The 19223-nt window shown below is 41.5% G+C and overlaps 1 protein-coding gene across 19 annotated transcripts in view; it reads right to left on the reverse strand.

The window, feature by feature from the left end:
* The window catches only part of kiaa1217 (KIAA1217 ortholog), a 126343-nt gene that overhangs the window by 37898 nt on the left and 69222 nt on the right, over positions 1-19223 (reverse strand). For 14 of the 19 annotated variants that reach the window (XM_086306402.1, XM_086306398.1, XM_086306394.1 and 11 more), the window contains exon 2: positions 12431-12717. In XM_086306402.1, the coding sequence (XP_086162528.1) occupies positions 12431-12717 (287 nt within the window). Of the gene's footprint in view, positions 1-1712; positions 4040-10352; positions 10643-12430; positions 12718-14358; positions 14433-19223 lie in introns of those variants that run through there. The other 5 variants (XM_086306410.1, XM_086306407.1, XM_086306404.1 and 2 more) reach the window with 4 other exon arrangements.

The raw sequence follows: 19223 nt of genomic DNA on the forward strand, positions 1-19223 counted from the left end.
TTGACATGCGGAGTTGAGCTGGGGCGATTAAAGTAAATTACAATTGTTAAGAATAATGGCAGCCACCATCAGGGTCTTACTGTGTCATTCACTGAGATTTAAGTATAGATATGGTCCAAAAATTGCCATGCACCCCACCTGCTGCCAGTCCACACAAAGCCCACTGATTGGAGCTTGACTTCTTATAGAATCAACGTGGTGTTATAATAGCTTAGCCTAGCTTTCACCTTAAAAACAGGGGTATTAGTCTGCTTTCCCTGTAGTCATGGTGATCATTTTCCCCTTTGGGCTGCATAACATTGGAGATCTTTAAAAAAAAAAGACACAATGCAGGTTTCACAAGCATCCCAAAAAGCCAAAGTCGACCCATTTGTGGCTGTATTAGCCTAAACAACATCCACTACCAGGGTCCGACTACAATAGTGTTCAGTCACACGTCATGTTCTATGTAAACAAACACAAAGAATGCACACAGGCAACCAGAGGAACAGGTTTCATTGACTCGTTCTATACTTCCTTGCTGGACATGAAAGAATGTAAACATGAGAGTTGAGGTTGAAGCTTTAAACACAAACTCAACTGTTGTGAGCACAGCTTTCCACTTAAGATGCTAATTTGGCTCGAGCTCTGGGGAGCAGAGCTAGAGCCAACTGTAATTACCTGGTCCGATCTGCATGAAAGACGACGGTGGCTCGGTGTACTGTTAACCCTTCGCTCAACTTGGTGCTATAAGCGAGATATCAGAATGAGACAAGTTGAGCGAAGGGTTAACAGTACACAGTTGTCTTTCATGCAGATCGGACCTGCCGTAGTTGATACGATAGGAATGAATGTGTAGTAAAACATAATCAAGAAAAGAGTTCAACAATGGAAGCGCCAAATTGTCAGAGCTAATTAGCAAACGTGAGTCAAAAACTTAATGCCGCTGCAGTTCTACACAACTCCGAAGCATAAAGCCCCTGTCAGTCAGCTGGTCAGCTCTCAGTCTGTATGTCTGTGGACAGACCATCACCCTTTGTCTACCTTAGCCTAAATGACATTATTCCAAAATCCCCCAGTCATCCATTCCTATTCACTGCTACCGAATCCCTCCCTCCCTCCCACCTCTGATGCATTCCTCCTCTAATCCCCTCATCAAAATCCCCAGATGACCTTTCCAGAGATGGTTATATTTGTTTAATTGTTGCATTCATTTATAGCATCTACAGCTGACCATGGAAGTGTGAAAAGATAAGATCCTACTACTTAAAAAAAAAAGTTCCAAAAATGTATATGCAAACAGTAACCTTGACTGTTACCATCTCATTCGTAAAATATTACACCGAAAAATCAAATGTAACCACAGTGCACTGCAGGATGATTATCTCTTACACCACTTAGGACATGCTGGACAACAGCTGAGCAACACTCCCCAACTGATTTTATCTGCTCACACATATACAAGTGAGCCAGGGTTATCACTAGCAGACATCGCCCTCTCCACTGAACAAGCAAGGTTAAAAAAACGGCAACTCTGCGCAACCCATCGGATGTAATCGTCAATGTGTGGTCATGAAGTAGAGAACGCCAACTTCACGAGGTTGTTTCGTGTCGTATTCGTTTACTTTGCATACAAGAATAAAAGTACAGATTTAGCTAAATGAATATGATCAAGCAAAAATCAAGTTCCACATTAGATGTAAAAAATAAATATATGTGAAGACAGCATTTACCATGCTTCAGAAATGACAGTCTTCTTCCGAAGGTGACTTCCATGTGAGACTGGAAACTCCCTGGCCTAAGGGAAACAGGGTTTCTTCCTCCAGTGTTATTTCAGCTCTCGAAGCACTCAGTACAACTGCCCTGTCCAGCTTCCTTCTCTTTCTGTTCTACCTCACAGCGGATGCCCCCCCCTGCGCCCAGTCCAATGCACACACTCTCCCACATCCCTAACGATCCAGCAACACAATACAAACACACACAGTCCACACCAGGCAGACAGCAGGGGGAAGCCATTGTTTTTCTGTGTACTTTTTACATTTGTGTAACACTAAGACTGTATCGGAGAGTGAAGGACATCTGCACAAGTCATGATGCTCAATATTTCTTATTTTCAGGCCATTCCAACATCTGAGGGGTGCAAAAGATCGGATTCCTGCAAACAGCTTTAAATTCCATGAGGTTTCCATTTTGAGATAAAAAAGGAAAAAAACTAAATACATTTATCTTAAAACAGCAGCTTCAGCATAAACTCTCAGCCCAATCTCAGCTTCCATCGCACTGCCTGAGGGTGCGACTGAAGACAGAAAGATGACACTTGTGTCTCAAGGAGATAAGACCCTTCTCCAAGGATCTCGAGGGCTTGGCAGGCCCTTATCCAGTAGTATAAACACATGGACACACCCATGAAAATATATGTATGATCACCTTGCTGCAGTGTTTCTGGGAAAGCTTTATTGAATGTTGGGATAATTACAAAAACTATTTGTGCTCCTTTGTTAAAAAGCTTTGTTGTGCTTCAGGCCTTGCACTCGTTCAAAGCCGTTACATAAGAAAGCAGGCCCAGACTTAAACTTAGACTGACAGATCATGTACTAGCCTTGCATGCAACGATTTGCACACGTCTATAAATGTGCACATACAAAAAAAAAATCTCCCTTTCTCACCCTCTTGTCTCTCTTACCAAACAAATACATGCAAAATATTTGCTGACAGGGCTGGAGAGACACGTTCTGTTCAGACTTGCTCTTCAATATGACTTTATCAACAGAAAGACAGGTTTCGTAGTTCCCAACCCTTGGAGCATCCCAAAATAACACAAAAGCAACAGAGTATTCCTTCATGGCCAAAAACCACATCCACGTCCTGGGCTGTCAACACAGAGCGTCTCTCTCTCTGGGGGGAAAATAAAGGACTTTCCAGGTCTAATTTAAGCCACCCTGTGTGCATATCTGGGCATCAGAGGATGCGTGCGTGTGTGTAGCTCTGTGGTCAACATGACAAAGAGGGCTTTCTTCTCTTTAGGGCACTTTTAATCCTGTATCCTCTATGATGTCACACACACTGTATAATCTAATAGAAACAAGGCAACATAATTTGATTTTCTTCCACCTCACCTTTTTTGATTACCATGAACAGGCCATTTTTTCTGGTTCTAAGTCACAGTATTTTGTCAAGTGTCAAGTCTCCTTCTACTCCCATGAAAGCAAGCCTGATAATGGCTTTGCTATTCGTGCCTAATTAACAAGTCACCAAAGACCACACAGCTCCTCCACCGAACCTAAGATTTATTATACCCGCTCTCCCAGAGGAGAGCTTTTTGGTGTGTCTTTGTGTTTGTGTGCACAGACAGACAAAAAAAGACAGATAATCACTAATAGGTTGAACTTTTCAGTAAGCCTGATCCACATTAGTTTTCACTGTCTTCCCCCTCCTCACCAAGGACTGGCCGTAGCATACAGTGTCTGTTATCCACTTCTAATTCCAGCGTCTTACTGCTGAGCTGCAAATGAGACCAAAAAGTAGCTATTCACACAAATAAATAGACACAAAATGCTGGCCCATGTGTTTGAGGTTACGCAATTGCTATGTGAGATTCAAGTCCTCTTCTTCAACGGAGAGCAGTGGAAATTAAAGCTTAAGGTGCTAAGTCACCATCATGTTTCCACTCTATGACACACTTGTTTTGTTGGCTGTCATGTTAGCACTAACTGCAATGTGTTAAACAGCCCGCTAAACACAATGTAGCACGGGCTGAGTTGCACGACTGTGTGAAGGGTTGTATAAACACGAACCAGAGCTAAGGTAAAGAACTGAATCTGTAGCACACGCTCTACTTCTGTCAAACCGGCTAATTTATTAATTCCAGTATCTGCCCATACTTGCCTGCTATACAGTACTCTACATTCCAGGTGTTCCCTATCTTCTTTATCGTCTTGTTTAGCAACAGTAAAACCTGTGTGAACCTTTGCATCTATACCGACTTCGACTAGCGTTGCTGCACTGCTCTCCTCTGTGCACCTAACACTGCATTGCCTTTATCTTCATTGAGAAGGGCCAAGTGGAAATAAATGCAGGAGATCAAAATGAAGTTTGAACCAGATGCTCAGAACTGGTCCTGTCAGTGGTAAAAAATCCTCTCGGTGTGCCTTTTGAAGTCAGGCTCATACCTTTGGCCTAAGGTGGAGTCCAGATGCTGGGTTGCATGCAAAGGCTTGCAAAAGAAGGGCACAAAAAAGGGGTAAAACAGCCCCTTTTGCCTAGTTATGATGTTTGGAATCTCTTGGCCTATATATAAGAACAATAACAATTTATGATATAAAGTAATATTGCTTATTTTATATTGTAGTGTTGGGATGGTTTTCAAAATCCATTTCAATAGATAATACATGCCCTTACTTGTAATTTGAAGTGTATTATGTTAAGATTGCTCAGAGTGAGTAATGCCTTTACTTTAACTTTGTGTTAAACTAACATTGCATTGAGCGTAACACTGTAAATGAATCTGGCATTTACTCAGGCTTCTACCCAAAGCGAAACTGAGCCCAGGAGTCTGTCTGACGAAAATGTTTTATCTAGCAAATACATTTTTCCTTGACCTTTTATTTTTCTACAGCATCAAGTTAGAATGAAAACTAGTAAACAAGATAAAGGGTAGATTGAATTTACACTCTTTTTAGAACATTTTCTTGTCAACTCGACTTGCAACTTTACCTCTTAAAACAGAGAAGCACTACAAAGGCAGCTTTTACCTTCTTTGTTTTCCTACAGCATGAAAGAGGTAAAAAAAGAAATAAATAAATAAAAAATCTGCAATGCTAAATAGAGGAGGGAGGCTAGCTTGCACACTAAAGGTTTGTAGTTCTCAGATGGCTGTTTCAAAGTTTCTAGACTTATTTTGAGGGAGGAGAAATAATATTAGGGAAAAAAACTTCCACATCAGGCGTGTTGTTGTGGACCGTTCGTTAGTCAAATAGTGGTGATGTTAATGCTCATGTGTTGACCAGCAGGTGTATACAGTAGCAAGCTCATTTGGCAATTTTAACACCAAGCAAGCTAAAGCAACTAAAATATGACTATTTTTAAGTTTTAAAATAATACAGGCAGACATTTAATTGTACCATCTAATTACACTAAATATATTACCCGACATTCCTTCTCATTTAAAGTTAAGGTTTCTTAAATCCAGATTGTTTCACCTCACATCCCTCTTTTTTATTTCCAGCACACCTTAAAATTTTAAAGTTGTTCTAAAATAATAATGATTCTAACTTTGGAGTTTTAAAGGAAAAGATGCGATGCAAATTTTGTGAGTGGCTTTACTGCAAGCCATATTTTTATATTATTACTACTAATATTGAAGAATTAAAACTGCACTGCAGAGTTCGCTGGATGTAATCAATGGGTCCTGCTTTGAACTTACCACACTTGCGAATCTCTAATTATTCAAGACCTCGCAGAAACCTTTTTTGTTCTATGAATATATGTAAATACAATTTTAAAAAGACAGAACAGAAAGTTTGATTTTTAGCACGACCACATATGATATGATATGAAAACACTGACTGCTATAATTTAACATTATTGGCAGGGACAGTGTTAATAATAATGAAGTCAGTGCTAAGTGAAATAAGGCTAGCATGGCGTTGAGTCCCTTCTCCTGTACACAGAGTCCCTACAGGAGCAGCCTTGCTTGTTATCTCTGCAACATAGTGGCGATGACAGGATAACATTCCATTTTAATAAAGCTGCAAGTTTAAAGACAAAAGTTTGCAAGTTTGGACAAAAAGTCAGCAGGGCCAATAAAGGATGGAAATGATCCCCATACCACCAAATGACCAAGAGGTTGTTATTTCATACCAGAGGTACATGAATGTGCACAGTTGACTGGTCAAGCATGCTTATAAAAAGGACCCTCAGAGATACTGTGCTCATCTTTAAGCAATCTTAACCAGCAAAAGGTGGATTAGAAAATGATCAGGGAATCCATTAAGATTGCTGAATACAACTAATTAATATGGGACTCATCGTATATCAAACTGTGCTTTACTCAAATGTCTAATCACCCTTTCCTGAACATTGTAGCTTAGTTATTAGGGTTTGTAAGAGAGCAGCAATGTTAATGAAATAATATAAGCAGTTACTCTCATGTAAGGCTCCTTGGGCTCCGACCGCTGTATTAGAAATGCTCCTGAGTGTTAACAAAGGAATGTAAGGGCGTGAGCTTAAACGTGTCCCATACATCAGACTGCTGCAGATCCTTGTAGCAACTACCTGTACGTTAAGCCAACAATGCATCTGAAGATAACTGCTGATGTGCGACTTTAAGAAGGGCTAATACGGCTCTGAAGAGAAGACTGAAAAGAGCTCAGACCTGATTAGCTGGTCTGATTAACACACTGGCATTGCGTTTGAGACAGTGTGCAAAATTCTGTCTGGCTTCACTCATTATCAGCAGTGATCAGTGGCAGGTCCATCAGGGCCCTCTGTCAGAGCAGCTTAACCGCCCCCCACCCCAAACCCCCAACGACACTCGGGATTAGACACAGCCGTGGCGCCACTCTTTAAACCACTTGTCCCCTCGGTTGGGGTGCTGCGTCCCCCCCCCGCCACGTGACCCCGGTTAATTGGCAGGTCAGTGCCTGTCCGTCATTAACCTTGCGGTTCTTGTTTGTGTTACCGAAAGCAGCTCTCAAAGTGTTACTTCATGCAGAGGTGGCAGATGCTATTAAAAAGCAATCCAGAGCCATTTCCAGGGTTTGATAATTAAAAACAGATGTTCTGCCGCAGACCTGCAGGACACACCGACTCATTGTGTGGTTTCAGATGCAAGGTGCAACACAGGGAGTGTCTTGTGAAAAGACATCCGTGGTTTTAAATATTTCAGCATGCAACACCTGAATGTGTGCATGGTGATGTCCCAGTCACTGCACGACTATTGTGCCGGAAGGGACAATGACAAATGATCTTTTCTTGTGTGGGCAGATTACTTAAAATCAGGAACAACACTCCCCCCAAGACTAGTTCTGCTACTTCTTCTGTTTTTTCCTCTTTTCTCTGATCACGGTTGCATCTCTCTCATGGAGTCTATGCATGTTTGAAGCCAGTTTTATCTAGCTGACCTTGGCTTCAGGGAGCAAGAGTGTAGCAGGGCCACACAGAGAAAAGTATGTGCCTAAATGTTGCAATGCCTTGGACTCGGGGTTTTTCCCTTTTGGACTTTTGAATTGTTCTTTATGATTTAATGCTCCATTGGCTTCTGAGATCGATTATTCTTGATCACTGTCTTTACTCTTGAGTTCTTGGTATCAGTGAATTGTTTTCAGTTAATATTTTGCTTAGAGATTAGTTTTGCTATTTTTTATGTTTTTATTTTGGTAGTCTTTTGTTTTTAGTATCTTGTTTCGCTTGCCCTGTCTCGTCATTGTGGATTTGTTTCAGCTGCGTCTCTTACCCTGGCGTTTCCCATCTCCCTGGTTTCCTCACGTGTTTATTTATAGCCTCGGTCTGTCTTAGATCACTGTTGCGTCTTACTGTTTATTTTCCTGCACGCCTGCCTGCGAGTCTTTCCCCATTTAATTTATGGATGTTGTTTTCTGCCTATTGCAGTTATTCTTCTTTACCTGAATAAAAGCTTGATTTTTGTTCATTTACCCCGGTCTAAAGAATCTGCATTCGGGTCCACCTTCACACCAATACATGACAAATGGATTAAAAAGAGGCTTAGACATAGCATGATGTTTCACATGTGTTGCAGCGTTGGCCGACTGGATGACTACATCAGCGACCTGTGTTTGGGTAGCTGATAGAGTCCACTGTTGGTTGTAATATATAGTGAGGCAACTTTCTGTTGTACCCCTGCGCAAATATCGTGACCGCAGGTTGGTGGACTGACAGAGACTGGTTGGAAAACTTTACCCTATCACTCACACATTATTGTGACCATATACCCTTAATTCACGTTTTATCAAACATGTGTGCCATAAATACAATACCTATGGTAATTGCACAGAACACAACATGACAATGGCACCCTGTATATTTGGTATATTTGGGTGCCTTAAAAAGTCTTGTTTAAAAACTCTCTTTAATTAAAGAACAAACTGTTCAGATCACACTCTGACCGTTCATGTTGCAGGAGAACTGCATTATGAGCATCTCCTTCCCAAAAACATTTGCCCATCTTGAAATATGTGCCCTCATAAGACATAGGCCAACAGATTATCACAGCTTGGGGGTGCAGACCTTTCAGTCTGTCTGTCTGTCTGTATGATGCCCACAGCTGCAGACAGCTGTCCTAACATGGCCGCCCCACTCTGGAGAGAAACCCGGAGCCTGGCAAGTCACAGCTCATCAAACACAGACACTGGCACACAAGCGGAAGGAGGGAATTCATTGTGTGTGTGTGTTCGTGACCAGTCGAGCAGCTCGGTTTGTGCTTGTCTAAGCCCCTGGGCAGGGGGAGAGGGATGAGAGGATAGGTGGCGGTCAGGCCAACGGGATCTTATCTCATCTCCCTTGGGTGGAATCCAGGTTTTTTGCAGACCCAATGAAGAGCAGAGGAAATTAAAACACTTCTGCTTTTGTTGCGGATTTAAAGATCACAGAAGAATCAAGAATCAAGGGACCCCTTTTATAAGCATAAGGCAAGCAGTCTGTAGCTATGTGTGAGGGTATCTGTGTGATTATTCCTAAAAGACTGGGGTCATCACTTTTCGGGCTGACACAATATCATCTTCCTAACCTCTGGTTGACCTTGAAGCATCTCCGCCTTTGTAACTCAAACCTGCTTCTTCCTTCTGAAGCACGCATCGCCACTGATGTTGCTTTTCCTGTATGGTAGGCATGTTTGAATCTGCGTGAGAACGGTGGCAGGTCTATTTTTTTCCCACACTTTCACAAGAATGTTGTTGTGGGCAAGATGACACATTTTCTGGCAGTTATTTTTTCCTTTAAATCTGAATAATTACACCCCTCAGGACACCGAATGACAAACACTTCAATAAACTTGTCATTATTTTCATTTTCTGCTGCTTCTGTTAGCAGTGAGTTATTGCATTATTCTTGACATCCAGAATTGGATCATGCCAACTGCATTCTTCACTCATCTTTTTCTCATTTATCAGCGTTGAATTTATTTTCCAGGCATTGGTGCTCGAAAGCTGCCTGCTTTTTGACAGCGTCTTGTATCTTCATCCTGGACACGATGTATTCAAGACCCATCAGCGCCCGAATCCCATCCCACATGTCTGAGTAACACATATGCAGTTTCTCTCCAAAAGAAAAAAAAATCAATTTGAAGGTGTCACGCTTTGCAAACTGACAGTCAGCACCAGCAGATCTCTCATCTCAGTTCAGTGTTTCAGCAGCTGAGAGAAGAACTTCACAGGACATAAAACTTGACATTTTCAGAGTAACTGCATGTCACCTACAAATAAAGACAGTAAGCTCTCTGTGACTCCGGAATGACCCATAACATTTTTTTTTATACAAGCTCATCAAAAAACAAAAGAAACTACCATGTAACAGCATGTTTACAGGCGGCAAGTAGCAGCCTTGATTTTTTTCTGAGTAAATAACCTTCTCCAAAACCCTGAGAGATAAAAAAGAAACCGGAACTGTCCTGGCAGCCTAATCAGGGAAACAAGCCCACAGCTTTAGTCTACTCGTATTAGTGCATAAAATATTAAATGAAACATTAAAGCACGAGCCACAAAGTTTGGGAAAACACAGCAACTTTCAACAAGCTCCAATTGCGGATCTTTTTACGCATAAGCACACAGCCAAAAGAAATATAAGATGACACACAAGATCTCACACGCCTGGTATGAATCTTCACCTCAACTCACCAGCAACAACAACAACAGGAACCAGCCGCGTAGCAATCACAGCTATACTGTCATATAATCATCATCACCATCATTATCACGCAAGATGCAGCACGTTATTAAGGTATAACCCCAGACGTCCGTTCACAATGGATCATTTGCTTTGCAATTATAGCTACATAAGTGGCAAAATTACGGGGATGCTGCACACGGGATTGCACATTTTGGATAATTTACACCTCAAGGCGTCGACCCAATTAAATATGTCGTTGCGGTTAAATACTTTTCGTCGATTTGTATTCTTGGGAGAGAAGGGGGAAAAACTCGTGCACCAAGTTTTGCATTTGCCTCTTGGAAGTTTGCAGCACCTGACAGCAGCCTGGTGCGCGCTGCCTCTGGCGCAATAGTGAAACTCCAGGGCGTTTCAGTGTGCTCATAAGAGCAACAATCCATGCATCTTTGTAGTACTTCCACGCGCACTAACATGTGAAAAGGCACTGGACGTCTAGAAAAAAAGAAACCAGTACATTTTCCGATGTATCCTACCTTTTCTTCTTCTCCCCTCTGACTGGACTCTCGTCTCCGTTGTGATAAATGTATTCCTTTGTACTTAAAAGAAAAAAAAAGTTTATTCTTATTCTTCCGCGGGCTTCACGTACAGAGAGCCATGCTTCCAAACAACCTTCCGGTCCATAGCCTGCACAGCATTAAGAGCGCTCCTGCACTCACACACACACAGAGATCTCACACTGCCAGGATCCCAGCTCTCTCCGACAGGCACCTACAAGTAAACTGAGCCCTTCCAGCTGTGACATCACGAGTCACTATAGCAACTCTGACTCCACCCAGCCGGGAGCCGAACTTACCTGTCTGACTATCTAAACTTCACAACAGAAGTCTTCCTTTTTATCCCCACTCGTGCGCAGGATAAAACCACCAAATATACACTTACCCCCTCCCCTCCATTTTTCTCACCAATGAGAATCGGTGATTGATTCGAAGGAGAAAACGATGCATGTGCACAGTGCAAGCCCACTGTGTTCAGAAAGCAAACAAACCGGTTGATCAACCTGTGCAAATTCGATACCATCATTCATGACGAGTGATATTAGGCTATAATATTGAAACTGCACCTCATGAAAAGGCATCGCTTTGCATGTGGGCTGGCCCGAAAACAGCACACACACACACAAAATTCTTTCTTCTTTCACAATACCTTGTGCCATTTCCTGGAGCTCCCTGTGGCTTTGTGCCAGTCTCACTATTACCTCGATTGTTTTGGCTACAAAGCCAGCTAGCCTCCCCTCCATCTTTTATCTCCTCTGACCCTGAGCAAACGAACCAGATCAGGTGAGCCAAATGTCCACCTAGAGACTCCCTTTGTGCTTACGTCCTTACTGACTTCAGAAAGGTGAAGCACAAGGAGAATTTATAACCTTTAAAAGTTCCCACATAACAGTGGGAAAGGCATATTTCACACAAACGCATATTTTAATACTAACACCTGTTAATTAAATAATGGATACCAAAACAGGAAAGTATGACCCGCTGGTTTGACCCGCTTTTTTTCCCCTCCAACTCCTTCATAAAAATACAACCTCATTGCTCCACAGCAGCTGTGGGAGGGAAATGTGACAGGCAGATTTATTGGACACATTTCACATCTAACCTGCAGCAACAAAACAGGAAGGAAAGAGTTGTGCAGATAAAACTGCAGTTTATAAAGGAACTGAAAACTATCTATTCCAAGACTGGATAAAGGCATTTTCATATCTTATACCTAATTCTGTGGAAACTAGTTATTTACTTTGTGACCTAACTGGTACTATCATGTTGAATATGGTCGTGCTGTAATGAACTGAACTAAATCGCAACATTAAATACAGTCTGATTAATGCAATTCTAAAAAACAGTATTATTATCTTCTTTTAGTTCAGCTAAAATGTCCTGTATGTACTATATTGATAAGTACATAGCTATACATCACTGTACACAAATAAATATTATATTATTACTGACAATATTTACTGTCAAGTCATGATGTATATAATTTATTCCAACATCTTCTCACTCTGCACTGCATTGCACCTGTGTACGTATCAAAATAAATATGCTATACATGTTGTGATTATCCGTTTCAATATTCTGTGAAGTACATTGAGAGCAATGAAAAAAACAGAGCCCAATTCCTTGTATGTGTAGACGGACTTAGTCAGTAAAGCTGTCTGTTTGTGAAGTAGAGGAAAACGTCTTGTTCTTTAACTGTTAAGTGTGCCATAAGCAACAGCACCTACCATACAGATGAATTTAGCTCAAAATCAGGTTGAGAGAAGATTTCTTTTTAAAAAATAGGATCTGAAATGCTTGTTGATGCACTTATTTATTCCACAGATAAGAAAGTATAGAAAGAAAGTATAGTGGCTCAATGCATAACACTGTTACCTGTGGGGGGTTCAAACTTGGGCAAGTTGTGGCTGGCACCTTGGCCCAGGACACTAGATCTTCCCAGCATTTGAAATCTCAAGAAGTCTAGTTTTTGTTTATTTATTCATTTTTTTATGTTCAAACCAGGTGCGCCTGGTCGAACAACATAACACACGATGATCTTTCTGCAGCCTACTGACCTGTTCCCTCAGCCTTTCCTGGTGACCCATGATCGCCGAAGCATGGTGGGGGTATTTTTGCTTCAGATGCTCCAGAAAGGCCTCCCTCTTCTTGTCCATATCTGGCGGCTGCATAGCCAGAATCTCCTTGGTGCTGCGAGCTCCTCCTAAAGTGTGCCTTCGGGGGATTGTGCGACTGCCTTTGGCATCCCCGCTTGAAGGGGCAGTCCCATTTGGGGACGCCTGTCTGCGGCTTATGTGCTCAGCGTCCTCTGGGGACGTTACCTTTAGGTTGCTTTTGGTTTGTTCTGAGGAAGGGACACACACACACACACACACAAACACACACACAAAGAGAAAAGGGGTCAAATGTGACGCACTCACGTTTCGACATCAAGAGCGTGTGTGTGCATGCATGTCATTCTTCCATAAGTCAAAAGTAGGGCATGTCAGTGCAAATCAGCCATCTGTAACTTTGTGAAAAGGAAATAAATAATATTCTCTCTTCTTGGTATAACAAAGTCTGTGTGTGAATATGAAGAACAAACATTTTATGCATATTTGAATGACTGTTAGCAACACTCATATGCAAACACTGGTACACACTTCATTACATATTCATGCAGTTTTAAATTTCTGCAATAAATCCTGGATTGAACGTGACAGACACAACACTGAAGATGAAAACGCTAAATTGAAACAGCTGTTCAGGTTTCTTTCCGTTACGAAACACAAGGAAACCCAGTAACAGAAGGAGGCACAAATGGAGAAACTCGGAGATGATATCCAGAGCATCTGTTTATGCATCAAGTGCCTCATGAAACTGGGGGAGTAAACAGAAGCTGCCAGGTGCAATCATTTCAACTTTTTCAGGAATGAAAATAAATAAATAAATAAATATCAGAGGAGCTACCTGCACATGTGGAGCTCCCAAATATTCCATGTGTTCACAGAATTAAAGAAAAGCAAGCAGCCCTCCAGCCATTTTTCAACCTTTTATGTCCCTTCAGGAACATTTTTTTTTACCCTTTTATCACATGTTAAAAATACGCAGAACACACATATTTTATGTGGTGTGGAACTGAGGTAAACACAGCCCTGTACTGTTGTTATGATGTCTTAAATCAATCATTGCACGAAGAGAAGAGAAGAGAAGAGAAGAGAAGAGAAGAGAAGAGAAGAGAAGAGAAGAGAAGAGAAGAGAAGAGAAGAGAAGAGAATGAAGGAGGCGGTTCTTCAACTGTGGAAAAGAGGGGGGAAAGCAATAAAGCAAGCTGATCTGCTGCCTTGTTTTGTAGACAGGTAGCTGGAGCTGTAATGTGTACCTTTCAGAGGGTGATGACGGAAAATAAAGGACCTCTTACAGAGTTCAGCTCTTCAACAGCTGAAGGAGGAAATTTCGAGTGATTTGCCACTATTTTGCGGGTTGCTTAACGCAGCTTTTCTTGTCTTTTTCTTTGAAAGCGTGAGCCACAGATGAAAAGGCAATTTCTCGTTTTCTTCTCAGACATGTTTGGACTAAACTAGTTTCGGAGATTTAACTATTGGAGTAATTTGTATTTTTTTTAAAAAGTGCTTGTTTTCTTCCAGCATCTACTACATCCTTTCCACCTTTCTTTCAATCTAGAGTTGTGTCTGTTTTGCTCTAACCTGCAGATCTGCAAAGCATAAAACTGCTTTCATCACTAAGCACAAAAGGCAGGCTTAATTTTTTCATAATTATCGTGCGGTGGTGCGTCACGCTCAGAGCCCGTCACCAGCGCACCCACACCCCCACCCTGCTCAAGTTCAGAGCAGCAAGACCTCTCATGTATTTCCAATTTCTATTTTTAACTCCCAAACACAGTTTCCCCCACTGCTAACCAAATTACACTCAGCAGACAAAACACACTCAAACCCTCTAAAGGATGTGAATTCATTTGCTGGTTTCATGTCACAAAGCTCATTACCTTCCTCAAGTGAGCAATCTCTGTCTTCATCTGCAATTTCTTCTTCCATCGCGCTCTGAGATCAATGCGCTCAGTGCCCGTGAAAAAGCGAGGCCGGGGGACTCAGCCAACTGCTTGCTTAGAGATTCCAGACATGGCTCACATGGAAAAGGGGGCTTGAGATAGGCCCTGCCCCACAGCCCCAGGATAGACTGGTGGGGATTTAGAAAGTCAACTGCATTCCAGGACAGAGAGTGACTAGATCCTCACCCCTGAGCTAAAAGCTCTACTGTTGCTGCCATGCATTGGTCACAGACTGTGTAAAGCAAATGGTATAAAGACCACTACAAAAGAAGATACTGACAAGAAGCATCAAGAAATCTTTTTAAAACTGGACACTGAGAGAGGTGTCAAACAGCCTGTGACACACAAACACATATGCATGCTCTCACAGACAGAGTCTGTTCTTTATCAAGACTTTGTCTGCAGGCTGTCTCTTGTTTAGCTCTCCGTCCCTGTTGAGGGGCCCACTAGACGCTAGCATGCATCCAAATGTGTCATAACCTATTTCTGAGCCACATCCAAACGTCTCTCAGGCTGTGGCAGCGAGCTAATATGTGATCGAGTTATCTGATCAGCAAAACAGAATAAGACAAGCATCACTCCTGCAGGCAGTGTTGATTCCAACTGGGAAGTTCTCAGGAGACACCAGAGGCTCACGCTGGCTCCTGATCTTCAGCTTCTGTACAGCAACACAACATTTTGTGCAAATATGTTCGCTGGCTTCATACGTGTGTGTGTGTCTGGGTTTTTTTGTTGTTGTTTTTTTTTAAAGCAGGGGGATAGGGAAGACATACATCCAATGTCATTTCTTTGCAGCTGCTGATGTAAGTGACCGGATCTAAATGTAAGAGAGGAAGGCAAAAGTTGATGTACCTTAACAGAAGACGTGAGGGGATCAATAGCGTAGCTTGTGGGCCGTGTAACTGAAACTGCCAGGCCGAGCGCACGAACAAACATGCGGCAGCTGACCTCTAATGTCTAACATATGGAGACGAGGCTTCTTCCACCCACTTTCTGTCTGCTTTCACCCACCCATGTGCCCAGATGCTTCACTGTAAAAGTCAGAATTAGCCGGCCAGTAGACAGGGAAATCATTGAGTCAAAGTGTGAAAAGACATGTGCAAATGAAGTATTTTCATCCAGTGTGACTGCAGATAAGTAGGAAAAACAGTGAGTCAATGCAACCTGCTGTTTTAACTTTGCAGTAAAATGTTATTTAAAAGCCTTTATTGGCTGGCAATGACAAAATGAGCACTAAGTTGCTTTACTAAAACTAGCTTTGTTGCAAGCTTAGCCATCTCAGTAACATCAGTGTTCGTGTGTGAAAAATTCCTCAGTCAGGACAATGACACATACATCATCCCAAGCAACCACCAGGTCAGTTCGGCTAAACCAAACACATAATTAAAGCAGCTCCTCCAAACCAACAATTACATCCTGCGCTCCTTTACTGACAGCTTTCCAGACCCCAAAAAAATGACCTGCTTCTTTAAGAATGTCACAGGGGATATTCAAGTCAATTGCTTCTCACTCCAGTGGCTCAAGAGTGTAATTCTCTCTTTCACAGCTGCCATGTTGACTAAATGATGGCCCTCTCAGTTGAAAGACAACACGAAGCACTTGTGCATGAACACCAGGTCTTACAAGGAGCAGGGGCGTCCCACTGTTACTGCAGTTACTTTCTCGCCGTCACGTATTTATGGAGGAATGTATCCCTGTGCACACTCCCACTCTCCCCTACTATTACTATCCCATAACTACGCAGTTAGATACAAAGCCCTGTTGTGTGCAATAAAAGTAGGGTTCATGTAGAAATGCCCTAAAGACATGACTGGTGATGCACGTAACCGCTCTGGTCCACTGTCGAGTATCTGAAAGCATTTTTATTATGTAAAACTTATCAGAGTTAGAATATCAGTTAATCCTTCATGTGGAACTGAGCCATGCATACACAGAGGATCTCATTTAAATATGATTACAGTAAGTCGGGCTCCTAATGTTGTAATAATATCCATTTTAACAAGTCATTAAGACTATTACAGAGACAAAAAAAATCCTTGTTTGAATAAACACTGCCTTCAGGGTGTAATGATTATGACCCACTTTAAATTTTTAACCATGCTAGTGGTGAGGGATAACAGTGCTGTGTCATCTGTTAGCCAGTTGGCCTAATATAAAATTTTGCACACACATGCATGAATTCCTCTGACTTCTCATTCAGCCACTGGCAAGACAAATGTTTTACCTCGACATCTCCTGGGTTCATTTATTTCATTTTTTCTTCTTCTTTTGCACAAATTCTGAACATTAAGTCTGAATCCTAATGTATTTTGTGATTTTATTTATTTTACTTTACCCCTTATGTCATCCTGTTAGAGTTTTAACCTTTTGGTTTTAAATTAAATGTACTGATAGAGATCTGGTAGGCAACTAGCTATGGCTAACTCTCTCTCTTCTTCTTTTTTTTTTTTTTTTTTACCGTGGCAGTGACCTGAAATATGAACGTATTGATATACAGCACAGTTCAAAAGCCATTCTTCATCTTTTTACAGTTTGCTCCCAAAGACCGAGACTGGTCTTTCAAAGTTATTTTTTAGACTTTGGCTGCTTCTTCATTCATGCTCAGTCCAGCCTTTGTACCTGACCATGTTGAAAGGAATATTTTTAAGTCACTTAACATTGACCTATCAATCATTCAAGCATAAAAACGGCACCATGCTAAAGGAATAAACCAGTGTTTTGTCTACACATGACAGACATCTTAGCAAAGAACCAAATTTAAATTGCATCTTCAGGCACTTTGTTATTAGCAACCTGTCTCAAAAACACTTTCCATTTCTTTAGATGACAAATACCAAAAACAAGTCTGACAGACATAAAAGTGTATTTTAGGAGGCCAAAAAAAGAAGTGGCAGGTGGAGGCTCTGTCGTGGCTTCAACTAATGGTCTTGGAGGTATTGTATAAACTGATGGAATTATCAAAGCAGAAAAGCACCATCAGATTTGATCCACCAGACAGCAATGCTATCTAGAATACATCTGATTCAGAATGGCTTCATTTTTCAGCATGACAGTAATACCAAACACACTGCGAATGAAGTAGAAGCATACCTGGAAACAAAAACATACACTGGAACACTCTCAGTCCTAGACTAGCCTTAAGCATGGACCTCAAGATTACTGAAGCAATATGGGATCATCTTGACAATGAACAGGACAAAAAGCACCCATATATTCAAGTAAGAGCTTTGAATGTCCTTCAAGAAGCCTGGAGAACTATTCCTGAAGACTACTTAAAGAATTTACAAGAAAGCTTGTCTAAGAGAGTTCAGGCTGTTAAGTACAAACTGTACCATTCTATAGACTACTTCCCATTTTCCTAGCAAAATAAAAAGAAATAAATAGGATGCTAAAGACTTTTACACGGTACTGGAAATTAAATTAAACAGTCCAAATAGTTATTGTCAAAACTAAAATTTTGTTTTTCCATTTGCTTTCCTATCACTTTTACCTTTTCTGTTAAGACCAGCTGATTCCATGTCCTCCACTTATCACATTACCGTCCTCCACCCACAGCCAGAGCTGCACACTGACACTGCCAAGCTGCAGTGACGGGCTAATGCGAGTGCCATTGGAGGTGACCTTCTGAAAATAAACCAGTTTCTACAGTGAAATCTCGCTGATTGCTGATCTGATAGATAAGCTGTTTCTGTGGAGGTAAGTGACAAAGAATTATAAAACCCCTTTGCAATGCAGCTCTGCAACATTTCTCGAAACTAACTCATATGAACACAAACGCAGGCATTCAAGCATTCGCATGCAGGGGATATCTGACTTCCTGTGTGGGTATCTGTTTCACTTTTTACAGATACGAGGCAGAAAAACGAAAACTTGTCCGGCAAATCAACACATGCAAAATGATTTCTGATACAGAGAAAGGGCCAGATAGACTATTTCCATAAGGAGGAACGCCACTTCCAGTGTAGCTTAAGACTCAAGGAAACTACCCACCAATCAGAGAGGCTCTGTGAAGAAAGTGACTCAAAAACCTTCCCTTGAAAATCCTGTGGCTGAGTGGGCTGTTGTTTTGATTCAAGGGGTTGATTATATCATTTTCAGGTCAGGATGACACCAATCTGCAGAGAACAACGGGCTGTTATATTTGAAAGAAAACCTTGCGATCTAGCTGGAATTCATGACTTATTAGAACTTAAATTTTTATCCCATAATTTTATCGTATGCATGTGTTGTTTTTGTTGCTCCCCTTCTAGTGTAATACAATCCTCTTTCTTCCTTTGCCTTTGTTTACGTGACTTGTTAAATCAGGAGTGCTCCACAAAGCCTCTGTGTGCAGAAGCGCATTCACCCATAGCTGTGGTGTCCATACGGGACACTGGGCCTGTCATATTGCACCCTACAGTAAATAAACAGCAGTGTTTTCCAAATGTCTCTGGCTATCCTTCCCATTAAGAATATAAAACAGTCCACTCCATTGTGGAGGATTTAAACACTGCATATGACATAAACATATTACAACTTACAAAGATATTCCTAAATAGATTCCTCTATTTAGAAATATAATATAAGTTATTTTTCTATTTTCTTTACATTTTCTGCCTTTCTGTCATTTTTTCCCCCTCAACCCTCCCACACTTGTTCCCATCGCTATCTCGCACCTAATGAGGCATATCCCAGCTGCCCTGTCACTAGTAATGACCATTGCTCTTAGCCAAGACCACCACAACATCTGTCTCAGCTCAAACGAGCAGATACTCAAACTTCCGCGGCGCGCGCCCCGATCACAATTTTCTCTTTCAATTAAG

This window comes from Aulonocara sp. 'chitande type north' Nkhata Bay, linkage group LG9, assembly GCF_057382095.1.
Source record: "Aulonocara sp. 'chitande type north' Nkhata Bay isolate Kocher_YH1m ecotype deep benthic linkage group LG9, A_spYH_male_GT1.1, whole genome shotgun sequence".
NCBI lineage: Eukaryota > Metazoa > Chordata > Actinopteri > Cichliformes > Cichlidae > Aulonocara > Aulonocara sp. 'chitande type north' Nkhata Bay.